Here is a 19555-nt window from a genome sequence, read left to right on the forward strand (position 1 = left end):
TTAGAGAAAGATGTTGAAAGTTTATTTTTCACTTGGTTAGAGTATAATAAATTTAGTTTAATCCTTTATCCAAGTGTGAGCAAACAAAGTTTGCGCCTGAAATTTAGTTTAATCCTTTATCCAAGTGTGAGCAAACAAAGTTTGCGCCTGAAAGTATCTTCAGGACTGGGTTAAGGTGGTACACACCAGGGCAACTCGTTGCAAAGGTGGAGCAAGCTACCAACACTCCTATCTCAGTATCTCCTATAATGCAAAACACATCTCCTTGCGGATATGTCAATGTTATGCATTAAGGGAAGGGCCACTACCCAGACTAGTTTCGACCTTTATTGAGGTCTCTTCAGTGGGAGCCAGGCCCAAGTGGAGATATCAGGCAGAAGCATTAGCAGGTCATCTCTACCTATAGGAATTGCCAATTGGTGTGCCACCCTTTTTTAATAATTTACTCTGGATTTAGAGAAAGATGTTGAAAGTTTATTTTTCACTTGGTTAGAGTATAATAAATTTAGTTTAATCCTTTATCCAAGTGTGAGCAAACAAAGTTTGCGCCTGAAAGTATCTTCAGGACTGGGTTAAGGTGGTACACACCAGGGCAACTCGTTGCAAAGGTGGAGCAAGCTACCAACACTCCTATCTCAGTATCTCCTATAATGCAAAACACATCTCCTTGCGGATATGTCTAATGTTATGCATTAAGGGAAGGGCCACTACCCAGACTAGTTTCGACCTTTATTGAGGTCTCTTCAGTGGGAGCCAGGCCCAAGAGGAGATGACCTTGCTAATGCTTCTGCCTGATATCTCCACTTGGGCCTGGCTCCCACTGAAGAGACCTCAATAAAGGTCGAAACTAGTCTGGGTAGTGGCCCTTCCCTTAATGCATAACATTAGACATATCCGCAAGGAGATGTGTTTTGCATTATAGGAGATACTGAGATAGGAGTGTTGGTATCTTGCTCCACCTTTGCAACGAGTTGCCCTGGTGTGTACCACCTTAACCCAGTCCTGAAGATACTTTCAGGCGCAAACTTTGTTTGCTCACACTTGGATAAAGGATTAAACTAAATTTATTCTTCCTTTCTATAAGCATTTGCATGGCTCATTGAACTGACATTGTTGATTTCTCTTATTATTTAATAACAGAACTTTCAACATTATCATGGAGAAACATCTCAAATTTTCCTCAATACTGCATGTCAAGTAAAATTTCTATTTAAACTTTCAGCTACCTATACAAACTAAAAACATGGAAGGGTAGGATGGAGATGCTATAGTGTAATTTTTTTTAAAATTAATAGTGGAGTGTGTGTGCTATGAAGTCACACTCATACTGCACATGCAAATTCTACAGGCCACAGGTGGTAAGCAAACTGCCATGTCTTTAAAGTTAATACTAAAAAATCAAACCCCCCCCCCCCAAAAAAAAACTAAATTATCAATGCAGAATTTAAAAAAAAAAGGTCAACTGAATCTAACAAAAAATACAAGTTGCCTGTGGAAATGCATTTGCTTTCACAGTGGCAGATCACCAGATGAAAGACTGTTAAAGGTTTTATACTAGTTGCCAACTACAGGAACCTTCTGTGGGTCTTTGTTCTGCCAGTTCCTGAATTAGTTGATATTTGGTAGGCAACAGGTTCTTGAAAACATGATATGATGGAATATTTTTTCTTCATATTAACCAAGCATCAAATGATACACAAATGGTAACACCTTTAGCAAACAGCAATGAGTTTCTAGTAGTTTGGATTCAAACTTTTTCCTTTCAGGCTGGGACCAAATTTGAGAACATGACTTGAAAACAGTGCGTTCCATGCTTTGTAATTTGGTAATTTGTAATCAACTGACTCTATGGGGTCAGTTGATTACATTAATTTGTAATCAACTGACTCCATAGAGTCAGTTGATTGCTGAAATCAACTGACTCTATGGAGTAGCTGTGAGGCTTTGCTACACACAAACAAGTGTACCCATTTTCATAATGCTAAGAAAATGGAAAAAAAAATTACTAGCAATCAGAGACTGAATATGCATACAAGAACATAGTATGCTATCTTCTTAGGACAACAAATTCACAACATTTTAGTTTGGTTTAAAACCAAACTAAAATGTGGGATTATTTATAAATCCATCATCAAATGTATGCACCAAACTACAAGCAATTTGAACATCTCTCATTAACCTTTGATTCTATTTGCTTTGACTTGTTTCCAAAAGTGAAGGCATGATAAAACTATGCTGAGAAGTTAAAAATATTGATATAACAGGATGGGTGGTGTCTGCATAGTCCTGTGGAAATGGCATTTTCTCCCAAAGTACCAGATCACCAGAAGAAAGACTATTATAGATTCAATTTTAGTCACTGACTAAAGGAACTTTTTCTAGTCCACTCTTGAGTTGGTCTAAGTTAGTTGATTATGGAAAAGCAGGGTTTTATCTCTAATTTCTAAAATTAAATGTAGAACTCACTATTAGAGGCAATGAAATAAGTGTTACAGTTTACAGACCATAAGATGGCAGTATCTATCTGCCATAATCTCTCTCTCTTTTCTCGAAGGCTTTAATTCATTGATAGCTAGAACTCACTATCATTAGTGAATAGAGAGTGGAAAGTGGCCTAAGTGATCTTCAAAAAGTTAAGGCTAAAGGAGCTTTGGCTTATACCCCCCCCCCCTGGGAATAACAGATTTCTTTCTTTTCAATTTAAATGCATTAATGCTTAGAAAAATTTAACTGAACATCTCATGATTTCATATACAGCAATTCCTCGATTAATGTGCCTAATGTGTTCTTTAAAACAGGCGCATTAATCGAAAATGCACTAATCGAATATAATAACCTATGGGAAATTCATAATTCGTTCCTCAGATTTCTTTTTTGACCTTTAATTTTTTTTAATAAGAGAATTAGGGTATGTCTCAGGGCCTAGTTAAAGGAAAACCATGAAGCTGAAAGACGATAAAACATATTCAGGATATAAATTTATTATTCTGCTTCTTAACAAAGAATTGACGTAGTTTGACGGGCATTCTGTTTCTTTTTTTTCATACAACTGATGGCAGGGCCGGTTTTATAATTAGACGAACCTTGGTAATCGCCTAGGGGCGCCAGATTTTGCTACATAGTTCGGGGAAAAATTACAAATTATGAAAAAAAATTAGTAAAACCTTGCTTAATAATAAAAACTGAAATAATTCAAGCCGTCCTAGTGCTCGCCGATGATCCTACATTATTTTCGCCTATCTCTATTTCTTCCACTCCCCAGCTCTTTGTATACGTAACTCAAGTGCAGAGATTTTCCGCCTTCTGGAAAATAAATAACATTTAAAAAATAAATTTTTTTAATGTTCATAATGATATTATTTTTATAAATATCTGCATGTGCACATGTACTTGTGTATGACAAAATATATAGAGAGAGAGACAATGTATAGGAGCACCTAAATTTTCTTTGCCGAGGGACATCAGATACTCTCGCACCGGCCCTGACTCACGATATGGCCCTATTGCCTCTTCTGCAAATTTTACTGGTTCTCTCTTTACCAGGGTCAGTTTCTAAGCATTGTTGCTTAAAAACTTCGATTGTGCAAAAACTATTTTCAAATTGTTTTTGTGAAACCACTTTGGGCTTGTCAGTGATTAAATTTTCTTTATTTCTTCAGGATCTTCCCGCTGTGCATCTAAATTTAGCAGGTCAGAATCACTCAACTTCTCAGAATGAGATTTAATTAACTTAATTCATTTGAAAAGCCTCTAAAATCCTTTGCACAATGTGGAAGAATGTGCTTCCAAACGGCTCACATATTGCTAGCAGTAATTTCATTCGACTTTACAACCAGGCCAAGGCTAGTTTCATCACATTAAATATTTGTTGATCACAATAGTCTCCTTCTTACACACTTCAAAATCTCTGGATATCTCCTTATCTGCATTTGTAGCTCCTCCTGTGATTAGAACATTATGTAGGCCAGAGGTGGCGAACTTTTTATGTGCACGTGCCAAAAGTTTACATATTGAGTTGCTGACGTAACGGCGCATGCCAAAAATTTACAAATCAAGTTGCTGATGTGCTGGGCAGTTTTTAGTAGGGGAAAAATTAATTAATTTATAATATTACATATTTTATAAATAATTATTTATAATTTTATAAATAATATTTTATTCTATTTATAATATTTATTTATATATAAATTTATAATATTATTCAATGTAAAATTTATTATTGTATTATTACATTGATTTTAATGTTGGTTTGAAAAAAAAAAAAACAGTAGTGAGAAAAATATTTATGCATTGTAACTCACCATAGAAGTCAACTGAGCAGAGAAGCAGCAGCAGGATTTCAACTTGTTGGCGAAATGTTTACCGTATTTACTCGAATATAACTTGCCCTCACACCCCTGATTTTACTTTAACAAAAAAAGACATCAAAAAGTTTTGCATATTACCTCACACAAGAAAGATGTTTACATATTCACGTTGAAACAATAGTAACTCGCTCCAAGCAGTAACCACACGCCCTCCCCAACAGACATTATACTGCAGATGCAAGAAAAACAGGTGTAGTTTTATTGTATCCCTGAATAAGGTACAGAGGCTTTTGCAGTCTGTGTAATATATTTCTCAACAAATAGTGTGATTCATTAGTTAGCTCTCACAGAAACTATGCTGTATAGACTCAAGGAAAACCATGTTTCACTGAAACACAGTATCTAACTAAAAACTATTGTCGATTTTTCAATTACATGAAATAAGTTTTGTTTTATTGCATTTGAAATTCTCGATGTCATTATGACAGATCACAAAGGCTAACTTCAAATAAAATTCTACCACGAATTGAAACATGCCATATAATTATGGCGACCATACGTCCTTGATTTCACTGCTGTCGTTTAGATTTTTTTTTTTCTAAAATGGCCATTTTGTCCTTTATTTTGTGAATTGAAATAGTAAATTGAATATTGATGCCAACATATTTAAAGATGCAATTCATAAATTTTACCAAACCTGTATTGATTATTTAAATAACTGAGACAGCTGTTTCGTGGAAATGAAAGTATTTGAATGGGTCCTACTATGAGAAATCCCTCTGCGGGCGAAGATCGAGGAAAGTGTTTTGTTCATTTCCAGTCGCTGGTACTTAAACATAAATGACGGCGAACTATCTGATGAAGTTTCGTGTATTAAAAGTTACATCACCAGTGAAAAGTCGAAGAATGGCGACAAATGACGAGTCCCGCCAACGTAGATGGATTGAAAATTTCAAATATTTTGCAGATAAACACTTATCTTTTAAAAACATTTTAAAAATCGTTGACTTTTGCTTATGTCTCCCTGGATCTAATGCCTCCACTGAACGAGTATTTTTTTATTAGTGAACAATATGTGGACCAGTGAAAAAACCCAATTAAACATCAAAACATTGAAAGCATGCATTTATACCAAATGGAACTTTGACATGAATTGTATACAGCAGTGTTTCTCAACCTGTGGTCCGCGATGATGGGACAGGTGGTCCGCAGGCAGACTTAAATTAATTAAATATATTTTTTTATTATCTAAACAAATTAAATTAAAATTAAATAAGTAAGTAAAAATGATTGAAATCAAATGGAGACTTAAAAACAACAACAAATATCGTCAGAATGTTCAAAGGCGGAAGCAATAAAACTATATCGTTGTTCACTTCACCCTTTGTATTATTCGTCATTCTGCAGCTAAATTTGTAGTGGCAGAATGACAATAATAAAAGAGGGGTGAAGTGAACAATAATATAGTTTTATTGCTTCTGCCTTCCCTTGCTGTTTTGTCAGATTTGAAGTGAACATGTGTTATCCACATTTCAACCAATGGCTTGTTGTTTATTGATTTTTATTATTGAAGGTTTCCCTCCTTCAACCAAGGCTCAGTATATCTTGAGAAGTGCTAAGTGATACTTGGACAAAGTGCGTCCTAAGTTCACAGTATTATATATTTTTCGTTAACATTTTTAATAATGGAAAAGTGGCTTAGAACCAGGACTTTGAATAGAAGGGCAAATGAAACAGGTGATGCTAACGCTAATTGTGATACAAGTGTTGTAACGACGAGTAAATCTGATACTACTGAAGAAGAAACAAGCAGTTCAAAGAAAAAATAAAGTACGAAATATAACAGTTCATATTTGGAATTCGGATTTACTTGGTGTGGAAATGAAAGGGAACAGAAACCTCAATGTTTTGTGTTATGAAGTGTTGTCGAACGAGTGCATGAAACCTGCGAAACAACATTTAGAAACTAAACATTGTGATGTGAAAAATAAGCCAATTGTATTTTTTCAGAGTTTCATACATTAGGGACATATATAGTTTCGGCCATGGGTTCCATTAATAGCAAGGCTCTGGAAGCATCCTATCTCAGTTTGAGCATAGCGAAAACAGGGAAACCTCATTCTATCGGGGAAAATTTGCTACTTCCAGCTATAAAAGATGTAGTAAAACCAATGTTTGGCAACAAGTTACTAAAAGACGTTGATTGGATTCCTCGGTCACAGAATTAATGATATGGCAGGTGACGTAGAATCTCAGTTAATCGAAAGAGTTAAGGAGAGCCCTTATTATGCGTTACAAATAGACGAGACTACTGATGTTACAAGTGATGCGCAGTTAATATGGTACATAAGGTATGCACATGATAACAGCATTCATGATGATATTCTGTTTTGTAGAACTTTTTCATACCGAACAACTGGAGAAATATTTCACACTCTCAATAATTACATAATACACAAAGGGATCCAGTGGGAAAAATGTATAGGCTTCTGGTCAGATGGAGCTCGCGCTCTTACAGGCAGGCAGGCATAGTAAGGTTGTTTCTAAGGTCAAAGTAGCAGCTCCGGATATGAATTGGGTGCATTGTTTCATACATATGGAAGCGTTAGCCTCCAAAGGAATGCCACCAGAATTTAAAACTGTGCTATACAATACTCTCAAGCTAGTTAATTTTATTAAAATTAACATTTTTGATTCCGACTTTTGATTCATTCTGAAATTTGCTGCTTTTCAGGGGTTATTTCAATTAAGGCACAGTTTTATTATTTGTAAATGAACGTAATTCTGATTTTGCATCACTCCTTGTTGACGAAGCATGGTTATCAACACTATCCTATATTTCAGGCTTGCAGTCACAAGAACGACCTTTCGTTATCGAAAAAAGAACAGTTAATTGATCTTTCAAGTGACAGTGGACTTAAAATGTAATCCCGTGATCTTGGTTTGGCTCGATTTTGGATCTCGCCTTCAGTGAGAAGTGAATTTCCAGAATTATCTGAAGCATTGAAAATCATCATGCAGTTCTCCACAACCTATCTTTGCGAGAAAGGATTTTCATTGCTCCTTCAAATAAAAACAAAATACAGAAATAGTTTTCGCGTGTGTGCCGATCTTCGACTGAATTTGACCAACATTGAGCCAGATATCCAGTAACTCTGCAAGGGCTGAGCTCAACCATCTTATTAAAAGTAAGTAGTAACATAATCAGATCATATTATTTGTTTAATAAAAATTAAAACTTTGTTCAATGATGATACACTTTTAATCGTTTACTTCAAATTTAATTATGTTTCCATATGTATTCAAAACATGCTTTTAGATTTATTTTATAAATGGCACAGTTTTTCCTAAACGTTGGTAATTCAACATTAAGAAAAGTCAAAATGGCGTATAGGGAAATAAATTAAAAACACTATGTTTATTTTTGAAGTAAAACTTTAATTCCAACATTCTAAAATGTTATTTTTCTTGCTTTTCTGTTCGCAAAATCGTCGATGACATTGTCGAAGTCTATTTCATCACTCAGTTGTTGTTTTATAGACAGTAAGGCAAGATTTCTTAAATGCCAAAATGTGCCATAAAAAATAACTTTATAAAATGTTTCAAATCGATAACTAAATTATTTCATCCTGGTGAGTAATTTTTTAAATAGTTAGCCATAAAAAATGTATAGATTGAAACTTTTTAAAATCTGTAACATTTATTTTTAAGATGTATATAGGCGTACAATCGAATTTGGGTATTGAAAACGCACTAATTGGGGGCACATTAATCAAGGGATTGCTGTATATCTAATAATGAAAAAATCTACAGTTTAACTACATACACTATATACAGATAACAAACAACATAAATCCTATGCAAGCTTGATTGGCCAAGTGGTTGACATATCACTCTCCAAAAAAAGGCTGCAAGTTCAAATCCCACCATGGCCATTGTTCTTTGTGATTTAGGATAGATGCATTTCATCATCTGGCATAAAACTGCCACTCTGATTACCGGAGGCCCCAGAAGTGGCTTGAAAAAAAGTTCCATGTTTTTCTCTAGAGGAGGGTTTATGGACCATGAAAATGCACCCCCCCCCCAAAAAAAAAATAAATAAATAAAATCCCTAAGCTTGCATGCCTACATATTCACATTTTAGATTTAAAATTTAATTTAAACAATTTCATTATTACTGTAATGATCAAACAACAACAACAAAAAAAACAACTAGATATATACATTTGTAATAATTTATTAATTCCAACAAAGATTGTAATATGATCACAGTCTTAATATTTCATCACATTCCATAAGCACAATTAGAGAATATCTCAGCATTTACATATGATGAAAATATAATGAGCTACAGTTATTTATATAGCAAACTATGATGGACAATGGTTTTAGTGCTGCTTTTTTTTTTTTTCCTTTAAAGTTATTCTACATCCTTTTACTTCAATATTAGCAGCTTAAGAGAAATGAAATGGCTATTTCATGCATTAATGATGTATTTACATGGCCTCTCATCACACAAAAAAATTACTTAATAAATGGATAAAATTAATCATTTAGTAAAGTACTTTGATATGTTTCTATATTCTACCTATACAGTCATTTACCAATACAGACTAACAAATGTTTCAAGACATTTCAAAATAATTATCTTTCTCTTTATCCTCAATTTCAGCATTAGACAATATTTTCATTATTACCCCACTATCATTTAACCCAAAATACAAACATACATCCTTGCATTAAAAAAAATTTTTTTAAAAAAATAATAATAAAGAAAATAAAAATTTACATGCTAAGACCAATTAATGGTATTTTGTAGCTCATTTATCAAGTTTCTTGCAAGGATTGATCAGTCAGCAAAAGTTCAGGATAGCAGCATATTAAGAATTCATTTTAAAAATGTTGAAATAAGTATACACCTATATCAAATAATGAAATACTACACGAATTTTTTTTTTTTTATAAATATATATTTATAATATATTTTATTGCTTAAATTTTCTGCTTACAAAGCAGTCGACTTGAGGAATGATATTGTTGTACCTTCTTCCTCCAAATATATTCATAGTTTAGGATGAGCTAAACACAATATTTATTGATCTACATAAGGACTGCTTTGTTTAAAACAATTCTGAAAAAATTTTCAGTATTTTTACTATAATTATATGCATGCCACAACAACCCACTAGTAGTTCATGTAATGAAGTTCTACCTTTTTGGGACAATTGTGTCACCACACTGAATGCCATTTTTTTAAAAAATTACCAAAAATGAAATACAGTATATGAAAGTTTGTATAATTATCAAAAACAAATTTCTACGCTGAATGTATCAAAATATTTAACATTCAGGACAGGTCTGGGAAACCTCACAGCCGACCTGGTGCCTTCTTATTTATTAAATCACATGTTAAATTTTTCATCTTTGCCTAATTATGGTATTTTTCCAAGAGTTTTTTCAGTCAGTATAACATATCTGTGACTTCTGCATAAGAAGGCACCTTGATGTAAAATCTCAGCTTCAGTCAAGATGGAAAAAATATCTGGAATGACTGAGAATCAAAAAAGAAATAATTTTCTATACATGCTAACAAATAAATACCCAGGCATACTATAGCATTAAAGTTTCACAAGATTAAACCATGATGTGTAGTGGGCTAGGATTTGAATTGCATCAATGACTAGAGAAACTTGTATTTTGCTTTTATATTTAGGACTGAGTTGAATAAAATTTAAGCATAAAAAAATTAAAAATAAACAAGTGTTGATGTCTAACAACAATACCAAATGCAGGAAACAAATTTCAATAATGAAATACTATTAGTGGGACAGCACTGCATTTCAGAGAGGCTAAATTGCAAACACCATAATAGTTATGTCCTTCTTTAGCCTTGATAACTTTTCACCAATCTAGGGATACTCTCTCTGTATGATCATGACAAAAACAACATCAAGTATTTTGAACCATTTTTCCTTCAGCACAACTGACGTCTTACTAGTGTAGGACAAGACTGGGAATCTGTGTAGGCCAGTCAAGTTTTTCCAGATTATTTTCCAAAAACCATGTTGCAAGATCACCTGCAGTACGTGATAGTGCACTGTCATGCTAACAGAGACAGTCTGTTTGATAAAACTGACACAAACATTGTGTCAGTTTTATCAGAATATTCATCCAGCAGTCATCCTTCCTGCCTATAACCAAAGGTCTGAGCCCATATTAGAAAATACATATCTACACCAATTACAAGTCTGCCACTGAACTTCACAGTTGGGATGATGTGCTAAGGTATAAGGCATTCTTCTGACATCTGTTACATCTACACAATTGGAAGAGAGATACAACATGATTCACTGCTCCATATCATGGACTTTCAAGTGCTCTATTGAACAGGGTCATAATGTTCTTTACATTGCAATATAGTAGTGTAATTTCTTTACAATATTGTATTCTATGAATTGATTGCCAAACTAATGTCTCTTGATGTCTCGTTCATGTGCAGCTCTTTATATAGTGTCTTACTATTAACTAGAATCCCTGTAGATGTGCTGGACTTTTGGATGCTTGGAAGTCATTTCCAATGACTTCCAAGCATCCTCTGATGTTAACTTCTCATTCATTTCTTGGCTGAAGAGGCATTCTAACATTTTCACTAGCCGATAGCATTGACTTGAATTGATTCCAGGTGAAGCACTCTTACCAATGTCAGAAATGGATAATAGGCCACTGATGTGGTGTCCTATGATAATAGCTCTTTTATAGTTGATTGGCTCCCCTTCCCCGCGACAATGACAACATACAGAGGTGCAGTTGATTCAAGGGATACATTTGCTATTTAAACCAGTACAGGTCATATATCATGATAAGAATATAAATATCAATGCTTCACTTCAAAATATCATGTGTCCTGATGATAATTTCATCATAATGAAGTACATAATGAAGCTTGTGACCATGTTCCTTCTGTAGATAAATGAAAAGTTAACCACAATGAATTTGCATGCAAATTCCTTTACAATGTAGTATAGCATATGGAATGGAAAGGGGGGGGGGGAGAATGAAGTACAATAAACATGCTTCCCAAGGCAAATTTTTGGCACTCTTACTGTTAAGTACAAAAACCATTATATCAGTTGCGAGCAACATTTGATCTTGAACCTTCTATGAAAATGACTAAGATCTATGGTGCATTTGCAGTCTCATTTCATACAGTATGGAGGCTCTGTATTTGTATACTTCAGAATGCACAGTTGCTGTTTTTTTTTATGAGATCTCTTTTCTCTTACTACAGTCAAGATGAGAACAAATGAAAATCTAACTATGAAATGATAGCATCTATGTTCAAAGAATATAACTGTAGTGAAAATGCAGTGTTCAAATATGGTGGTAGTAGTAGTAGTAGTACTAAAGACCTTTAACACTATTATATAAATAAAATGATTAGCCAGACAGTTTACATGACTAGCTGTTCTGGAAGCAATGAAGGACTGTTTTTTTTTTTTTTTTTTTAAATATAGGTGAACAGATTGTTTTGTATGAAAAATAAGTTTTATTATAAAAAATAAAATTCAGAAAAGGTTAATACACACCCTCATTTTTATTTTAGTCAGTGCTGTAAACTTTCTATTATTCAACAGTCTAGTTAATTCGATCTGTCTGAGAATTATTTTAAATTTCCATTATGAAGATGCAACTATTAATTTTATATCATGCAGTCAGGTGAAATAAAAGGTTACTTACTACTGCACTTAAGCATTGTTGCAAATGTGCATCAAGCAATCAATGTTTCAGTTGGGACTTACTTTAGTCTGGTCAAGTAATTCTCTTCAATAATTTCACGAAGTTAGCAGTTATGTTACCTTGCAAATAATACCTGTACATTTTTTTAATCAATCTCATACATACAAGAGATTATGAAACCTTAAACAACCTTTAACACATACTATGTGTGGACAAGATTTAGGTAGCATCAAGTGTTGTACAGGTGCCTTAAATGGGAGAAATCACCTAGCTATTTGAGGACAGTGTAAGTCAGTCTGAGAAGTGAAATCTAATCTAATCTTGAGTAGAGATATCTTTCTTATAAAAAATAAGAGAGGACTGTGTTTTGATAGCACTAATATGTTGTCTTCACTACACTGGAAAATGCAAAACCAGTGTTTAACACAGTGTTACAAAAGATCTTGAAGCTTGGATCATTTCAGAAATATAAGGTTTGTAGAATGGAGAAAAGATATGGAGCAAACCATAATCTACATACCTACAGAGGTTAGTGACAGAAGGAAAGTGCAGAGAACGAGCTGATGTGGCACACTGGCTACATCGACTCACTGGTGGAGAAATCTGGAGGGGAGAGAGAGACATAATATGTAGTGAATGACAAAGAGAAAGCTCTAGACCAGTGTTTCCCAAGCTGTGGTCCGCAGACCCCCCCCGGGATAGTTTATTTTCATTAAACTTTATCTTATCATGTTGCTCACACCTGGGATATTTGCAATGTATATCTCTGGCTCTTGAGGCCCATGGTTTAAGTAAAATTCAACACCAATGATGGTACCGTTACTTCTTCCCTTTGTAAAGCAGGGGTGATAACCAACCCTTTGTAATTTAATTTAATAAATTATTATAAATTTAATTTAATTTAATAATTTATAATTTAAAATATTATATTGGGTTTGAGATTTATAATATATATTATAAATAAATTTTATAATATTATACAAGTGTTTTTCTCGGTTTAATATTCAGTTTTCTGCTTTTGGTCAAATAATTGAGTTCACAACGAAACTTCTGATTTTCAATTTGTTCACGATCTTATTTAGATATGGATCGGTGGTTAAAGTATGGATCATTGAAACGCAAGACAAATGATAATCCGAGTGGATCTAGTGTTGTCGAAAATAGTACTGGTGCAGATAAAGTTCCTTCCCTCAAAAAATCATGCAAATATTGTCCATCCTATTTGCAAATGGAATTTTCCATTCTGAATAAAGATGGCAAAGACAGACCAGAGTGTGTTCTTTGTTGCAAAGTGTTATCAAATGAATCTATGAAACCGTCAAAGTTGAGACGTCACCTTGAAACAAAACATGGCGAATCAGTTAATAAGCCAATAGAATATTTTCAAAATAAAAAACTGCAACTTTGTGGTTCACAGAATTTAGTTAAGGATATTGTGTGTGGAACAAAAAATGAAAAGGCTGTTCTTGCCTCTTACGAAGTCGCCCTTCTGATGACTAGAAATGGACAACTCCATACAATTGGGGAAGATTTAATTTTGCCTGCGACGAAAGCAATAGCAAAGAACTTGTTTAGTGAAAAACATGTCAACGAGGTGTCTCTAATATTGTTATCTGACAACACTGTGAAAAGAAGAGGAATCAACGAGATGGCTCAAAATGTGAAAGATATTTTGCTAGAATGGTTACATCATAGTGAATATTTTGCGTTGCAGTTGGATGAAAACCATGATATTTCAAATAATACTAATTTGCTAGCTTTTGTGCGATATGAACACGAAAATAAAGTTTGTGAAGACTTTTTTTTCTGTGAATCGTTACCTCTTCATACAACAGCTGAAGCACTTTTCAAAGTTGTCAATGACTTCATAACTACAAATAAACTTCAATGGGAAAAATGTGTAGGTATCAGCACAGATGGTGCTCAGGCAATGTTGGGAATACGTAAAGGTTAGGTTGCATGTATCCAGAAAGTCACACCTCTTGTGAAATGGACACGTTCTATACACTGCGAAGTACTAGCTACATGCCATATGCCCTCCAAAATGAAAACTGCTCTAGACGAGGCAGTAAATTTTGTCAATTTTATTAAAGCCCGTCCTCTTAACAGCGGTTATTTTCTGCACTTTGTAATGAAATGGGAAGTGATCATGAACACTTATTATTGCACTCAGAAATCCGATGGCTGTCCCGGGGTAAGGTTCTGATGCGGTTGTATGAGCTTCGAACGAAGTAAGGTTGTTCCTCATAAACTCCAAATTTGAGTTAACACACTATTTAAATGATTTCGCATGGCTCTCATCTCTTGCTTACTTTAGGGACATTTTTAACATCTTGAATACTCTTAACTCGAGCCTTCAAGGTACATCTATCACCGTGTTTTCTGTGCAAGACAAGATAGAGGCAACAATCAAGAAGTTAAATTTGTGGTGCAACTGTATCGAGAAAGGAAAATACGATTCCTTTCACACGCTGGGTGATTTCATTGATTTCAGTGAACAACCCCTTTCTAGTGATGTTGCTGAAAGTATGATTGAATATGAGGTCATTGGCGTCTCAATTACGTCTGTATTTTTCGCTTTGTCCTGAAAAAAAAAAAAAAAACCACTGGATGAAAACTCTCTTTCTAGACTTGGAATATGAACTTCCTTCTGTTGAAGGAGAACAACTTATAAGGCTGTCCTGTGATTCGACGTTCAAAATGCTGTTTCCTTCGTTGCCATTACTGGAGTTTTGGTTCCAAGCTAAGTCTGTTTACACTGAAATTTCCAAAAGGACTGTAAGACATCTGTTGCCATTTGCTACTACACATCTGTGCGAGACAATCTCATCTTGTATATATGAAAAACAAATACAGGAACCGAGTTAACGTGGAGCCACATCTACGTCTGAAATTATCCAGTTTTGATCCTAACATGTGAAAGTTGACATCTGAAAAACAGCACCAGCCATCACATTAGGTGAGTGTTAAATTCATAATATTAGGCCTAATTGATATGTTCATATTCTTCCAAATATCTTCATTTATAACAGTATTGCATTGTCATAAATGACACATTTAGGTTGTTGTAAAATTGTAATTTATTACTTCAATTTTATATGTAAAATATAAAAAATTCCATTTTGGATTTTATTGGGGCCGTGATGAATTAACATTAACTATAGGGGTCTGCGACATCAAAAAGGTTGGGAAACACTGCTCTAGACCATCTCCATGGGCTGCTTTTGCCAAGGGCCAAATTTTGTGCAACAGCAGAACACCCACCTAATAATGCATTGGTCCACTCTCTGTGCAATCACGGCTTGCAGATGCCTAGGAACAGATTCCAGGTGTCGAACATCCTCCATGCATAACTCAATCCACATCTGCTGCAGCAACACCTCAGTTCACCTCATTCTGTGGAGTAGGATCAGCAGTTTTCACATCCCATTCTAGCATATCCCACACATATTCAATTGGGTGACAGTCAGGGGAGTTTGGAACCCAAGGTAATGTGACAAATTCGTTATCATGTTCCTCCAACCACTCAGTAGTTGTACGAGCCCAATGACAAAGTGTGTTGTCCTGTTGAAGGATGAAATTGTGGTTGGGGTAGACCTCCTGCAGATATGGATGGAGATAGTCAGCTAACAGGTCCTGTAGTGTTCACTATTCTGTGTTTGTGGGATGATAACCAAAGGACCTAGAGTGTGCCAGGAGAAAGTTCCCCAGACCACAACACCATCTCCACCAGCCTGTTGAACCCTAGCTGTGCAACCAGGGGATAGGACTTCATGTGGTTAATGCCAAATGGTCAACCACTCATTCCTAGGATCAACCACATGTGATGAACCAATGTGAGCCCTTTTGCTCACTGTCTGTTCATGGTTAATCTAGTCCTGTCTAATACACCCTTGATACAGTAGTATGGGAGCAACCAATAAATGCGACTGTTTCCGAAATACTGGCACCTGCCCTCCAGGCTCCAACTATCTGTCCATGGTCAATTTAGCTTATGTTGCCAAGTTTCCCCATTACTTGCAAATGTTTACTGATTACATACAGAGGATAAATGTGTCCATTTATAGTAGCCACATGTAATGTTGATATAACATAGTACTTTGTTATTGCAGTGAATTTGTAAATGGGGGTGGGAGTTCCTAATGCAAAGCTAAATCAGTGTAGAATGGAATTTTGGCCGTCTTTAGGGAAATGTTGGAAGCTTTGTAAGGTATGTTAAATGCTTACAAGGTTGTTCTGATGTTGACAGATTTTTAAAACTGGGCTCAGTCCACCTTTGCCATGAGTTGCCCCAGTCCTGAAGATACTTTAGGTGCAAACTTTGTTTGCTTACACTTGGATAAAGGATTATAATTTATAGTCTAACCAAGAGTGAAAAAAACTTCCAAAATCTTTCTCTAATCCAGAGTAATTTAATAATAAGATGTGACACCTTTTGGCAACTGGCATATGGAAATACGACTTCTGCATTACTTCAACTTTGGTAGCACCTCTGGGTCTGGCTCCCACTGAAGAGACTTCGATAAAGGTTGAAACTGGTCTGATGAACCTCCCCATAATGCATAGCATTATACATGTCTGCAAGGAGATGTGCTTTGCATTATGGGATGCTAAGGAAAGTGATGAAAACTCAGTCCACCTTTGCCACGAGTTGCCCCAGTCCTGAAGATACTTCAGGCACAAACTTTGTTTGCTTACACTTGGATAAAGGATTAAACTAAATATATATAATTTAGAGTCTAACCAAGTGAAAAAAAAACTTCCAACAATAAAACTGGGCTATCTATCTATCTTGATGTGTTGCCAACATATGGTAAGGAGATAGTGCCTTTGTAATTGATTTCTGGATTAGCACAGGACTGTTTCTCAGAAAATAAGTTTAAACTTCGAGTAGCCATTTTGGAGGAACTGATGAAACAGAATTTTAAGTTCATTTCTTTTATTTCTTCTTCTTTTCATCATCCTTAAGTTTATTTAAAGCACTGAAATACTAACCATGTAGATTTGTTTTCTGTAGACCTCTAATGTTAATCCTCCAGTGCTGTTTGTTGACTAGGCCATCTAAAAATGGTAATTTGCTGTCCTTTTTCCATTTCTAATGTGAACTTGATATTTTGGATGACAATTGTTCAGGAAATGTACAAAACCTCTATGGTCCTTTTCGGTATATTTCCAGACAAATACACACATCATCTGTATATCTTCAACAAACATCCAGTTTAAATTTGTGATGGGGAGGTGTGATAGAGATGAGCTCTTGCCAGACATATTTCTGTAGTAAAATCTTTCTTTCCAAGTGGAGAATGAAGGTCGAAGGCAATGATGGAAGAGGCAGGTGACATCAAGTGGAAATCAAGTTGGCAAGGATATCTACTGAGTTTTTGGAAGTTTTTCCACTTGGTTAAATCCTTTATCCAACTGTAAGCAAACAAAGTTTGCACCTGAAATATTATCAGGACTGGGGCAACTTGGATATAGTAGCTAATGACTTTGCATCACTTGCCTTAGTATCTCATAATGCAAAGCGCATATCATTGTAGACACGTATAATGCTATGCATAATGGGAAGAGTCACTACTCAGACTGATTTCAACCTTTATTGAGGTCTCATCAGTGGGAGCCAGACCCAGAGGTGATACTAAGGTTGAAGTAATGCAGAAGTCATATTTTCATATATGAGTAGCCAAAAGGTGTCCCACCTTATTATTAAAATACTCTGGATTAGAAATAGTTGTTGGAAGTGTTTCCAACAACTATCTACTTGTATAGGAAAATATAACTTCTGCATTATTTCAACCTTAGTATCACCTCTGGGTCTGGCTCCCACTGATGAGACCTCAAAAAGGTTGAAACTGGTCTGGATAGTGACCATTCCCGTAATGCATTATTCATGTCAGTAAGGATATGTGCATTGCATTATGAGATACTAAGGAAAGTGATGTGAAGTCGTTAGCTTCTATATACGAGCTGCCCCAATCCTGAAAATACTTCAGATGCAAACTTTGTTTGCTTACACTTGAATAAAGGATTAAACCAAGTATAAAATTTCTTTGTAAATTTTAACTGAGGTAAATAATTAAACTCTAAAGCTGGCCAATATATCTGATGGAGTAATCTGTATGTCTGATGCAAGGCTTGACAGGTACAGACAGACCCTAACACACATAAATCCATACTTAAGAAATTCCGGAGATGCACAATATTTCCGGACAGCGCTTATGCACAAACAGTATGTGCAAGTCTATGCTCAGTCTGTGAATATAGTGTAGTGCTTATTTTCATGTTTTTTGGTGTGTTTTTCTTTCTCTAAATATTATTCACAATGACTGGTGGTAAATGTGCCCTTGAATCAAAATGTGAACCATTTTGCAAATATACTGCAATCTATCTAGAGATGAAATTGCAGATAATAAAGAAATATGAAGTGGATGAAGCTTATGAGGTATAGCACATGAACTCGGTCTTGCAGTATCGACAGTAAATACCATAGTAATGGATGATGTGTATAAAAGAGCAGTTGCTTACGATATGGAAAAAAGACATGATCTAGAAACATGTTCCTTTGAGCCTTATGACAATACAGACTAAGGAAAGAAGTTTATTTGAGGATCTTAAGGGAAAATATCCTGAAGGAACACTGTTGTTTGATGCAAGCAGTGGTTGGTTTGAACATCATTTTAAAACTCATGATGGCTTTCATAATGCGAATGTATTTGGTAAGGCTGCTGGCAGTGATAGTAAAGCAGCCAAAAATTTTCTGGAGTGGCTACCATCCATAACTGACAAAGGTCCATATTTGCCTGGTCAAATATTTAATATGGATGAAACAGGCCTGTTTTATCAAAAAAAAATGCCATCTCATACCTATATTTCCAGAGGAAAAAACTATGCAAGGACACAAAGCATAGAAAAAATAGGGTAGCACTTTTGCTTAGTGGAAACATATCTCAAACATGCAAGTTGAAAACACTACTTGTTCACAACTCCAAAAACCCACAAGCATTTAAAAGCAACACTTCTGGTCCATTATCGATCCATCCAGAAATCATGGATAACTCTAGTATTATTTGAAGACTGGTTTATCAACTGCTTTATTACTGAAGTATAAAAATATTGCAATGAAAATGAGATTACCTTTAAGATAGTGCTTATTTAGACAATTCTCCCACCAATCCTGTCCATTTGGATGGCTTCCACCCCAATGTAAAAGTTGTCTACCTTCCACCCAATACTACATCATTACTGCAGCCGATGGATCAAAGTGTCATAGCAAACTTCAAGGCATACTGTTTATGGAGAACATTTGCTAAAGCAATTGAAGTACTGGATACAAATCTCAAAATAACACTTAGGGAATTCTCAAAATTTTACAATATTTATTTATGCAGTAAGGAATATTGCAAAAGCTTGAGATGTTACTCCAACATGTTTGAAACGAGTGTGGAAAAATATCTGTCCAAAATTTGTTCTTAACAATCGAAGTTTCAAAAAGGACCAAACATTTCAGGAGG

The 19555-nt window shown here is 35.0% G+C and overlaps 1 protein-coding gene across 1 annotated transcript; it reads left to right on the forward strand.

Moving 5' to 3' along the window:
* Positions 1-13128: 13128 nt before the first annotated feature.
* On the forward strand, positions 13129-13998 carry LOC150096279 (zinc finger BED domain-containing protein 5-like). The gene has a single exon (XM_090409022.1). The coding sequence runs from the start codon at positions 13129-13131 to the stop codon at positions 13996-13998; it is 870 nt and encodes a 289-aa protein (XP_090265148.1).
* Positions 13999-19555: the final 5557 nt, after the last annotated feature.

The sequence above is a fragment of the Typopeltis vanoorti genome, chromosome 19 (genome assembly GCF_054136105.1).
Source record: "Typopeltis vanoorti isolate ZY-2024b chromosome 19, IOZ_Tvanoo_1.0, whole genome shotgun sequence".
NCBI classification, from domain to species: domain Eukaryota; kingdom Metazoa; phylum Arthropoda; class Arachnida; order Uropygi; family Thelyphonidae; genus Typopeltis; species Typopeltis vanoorti.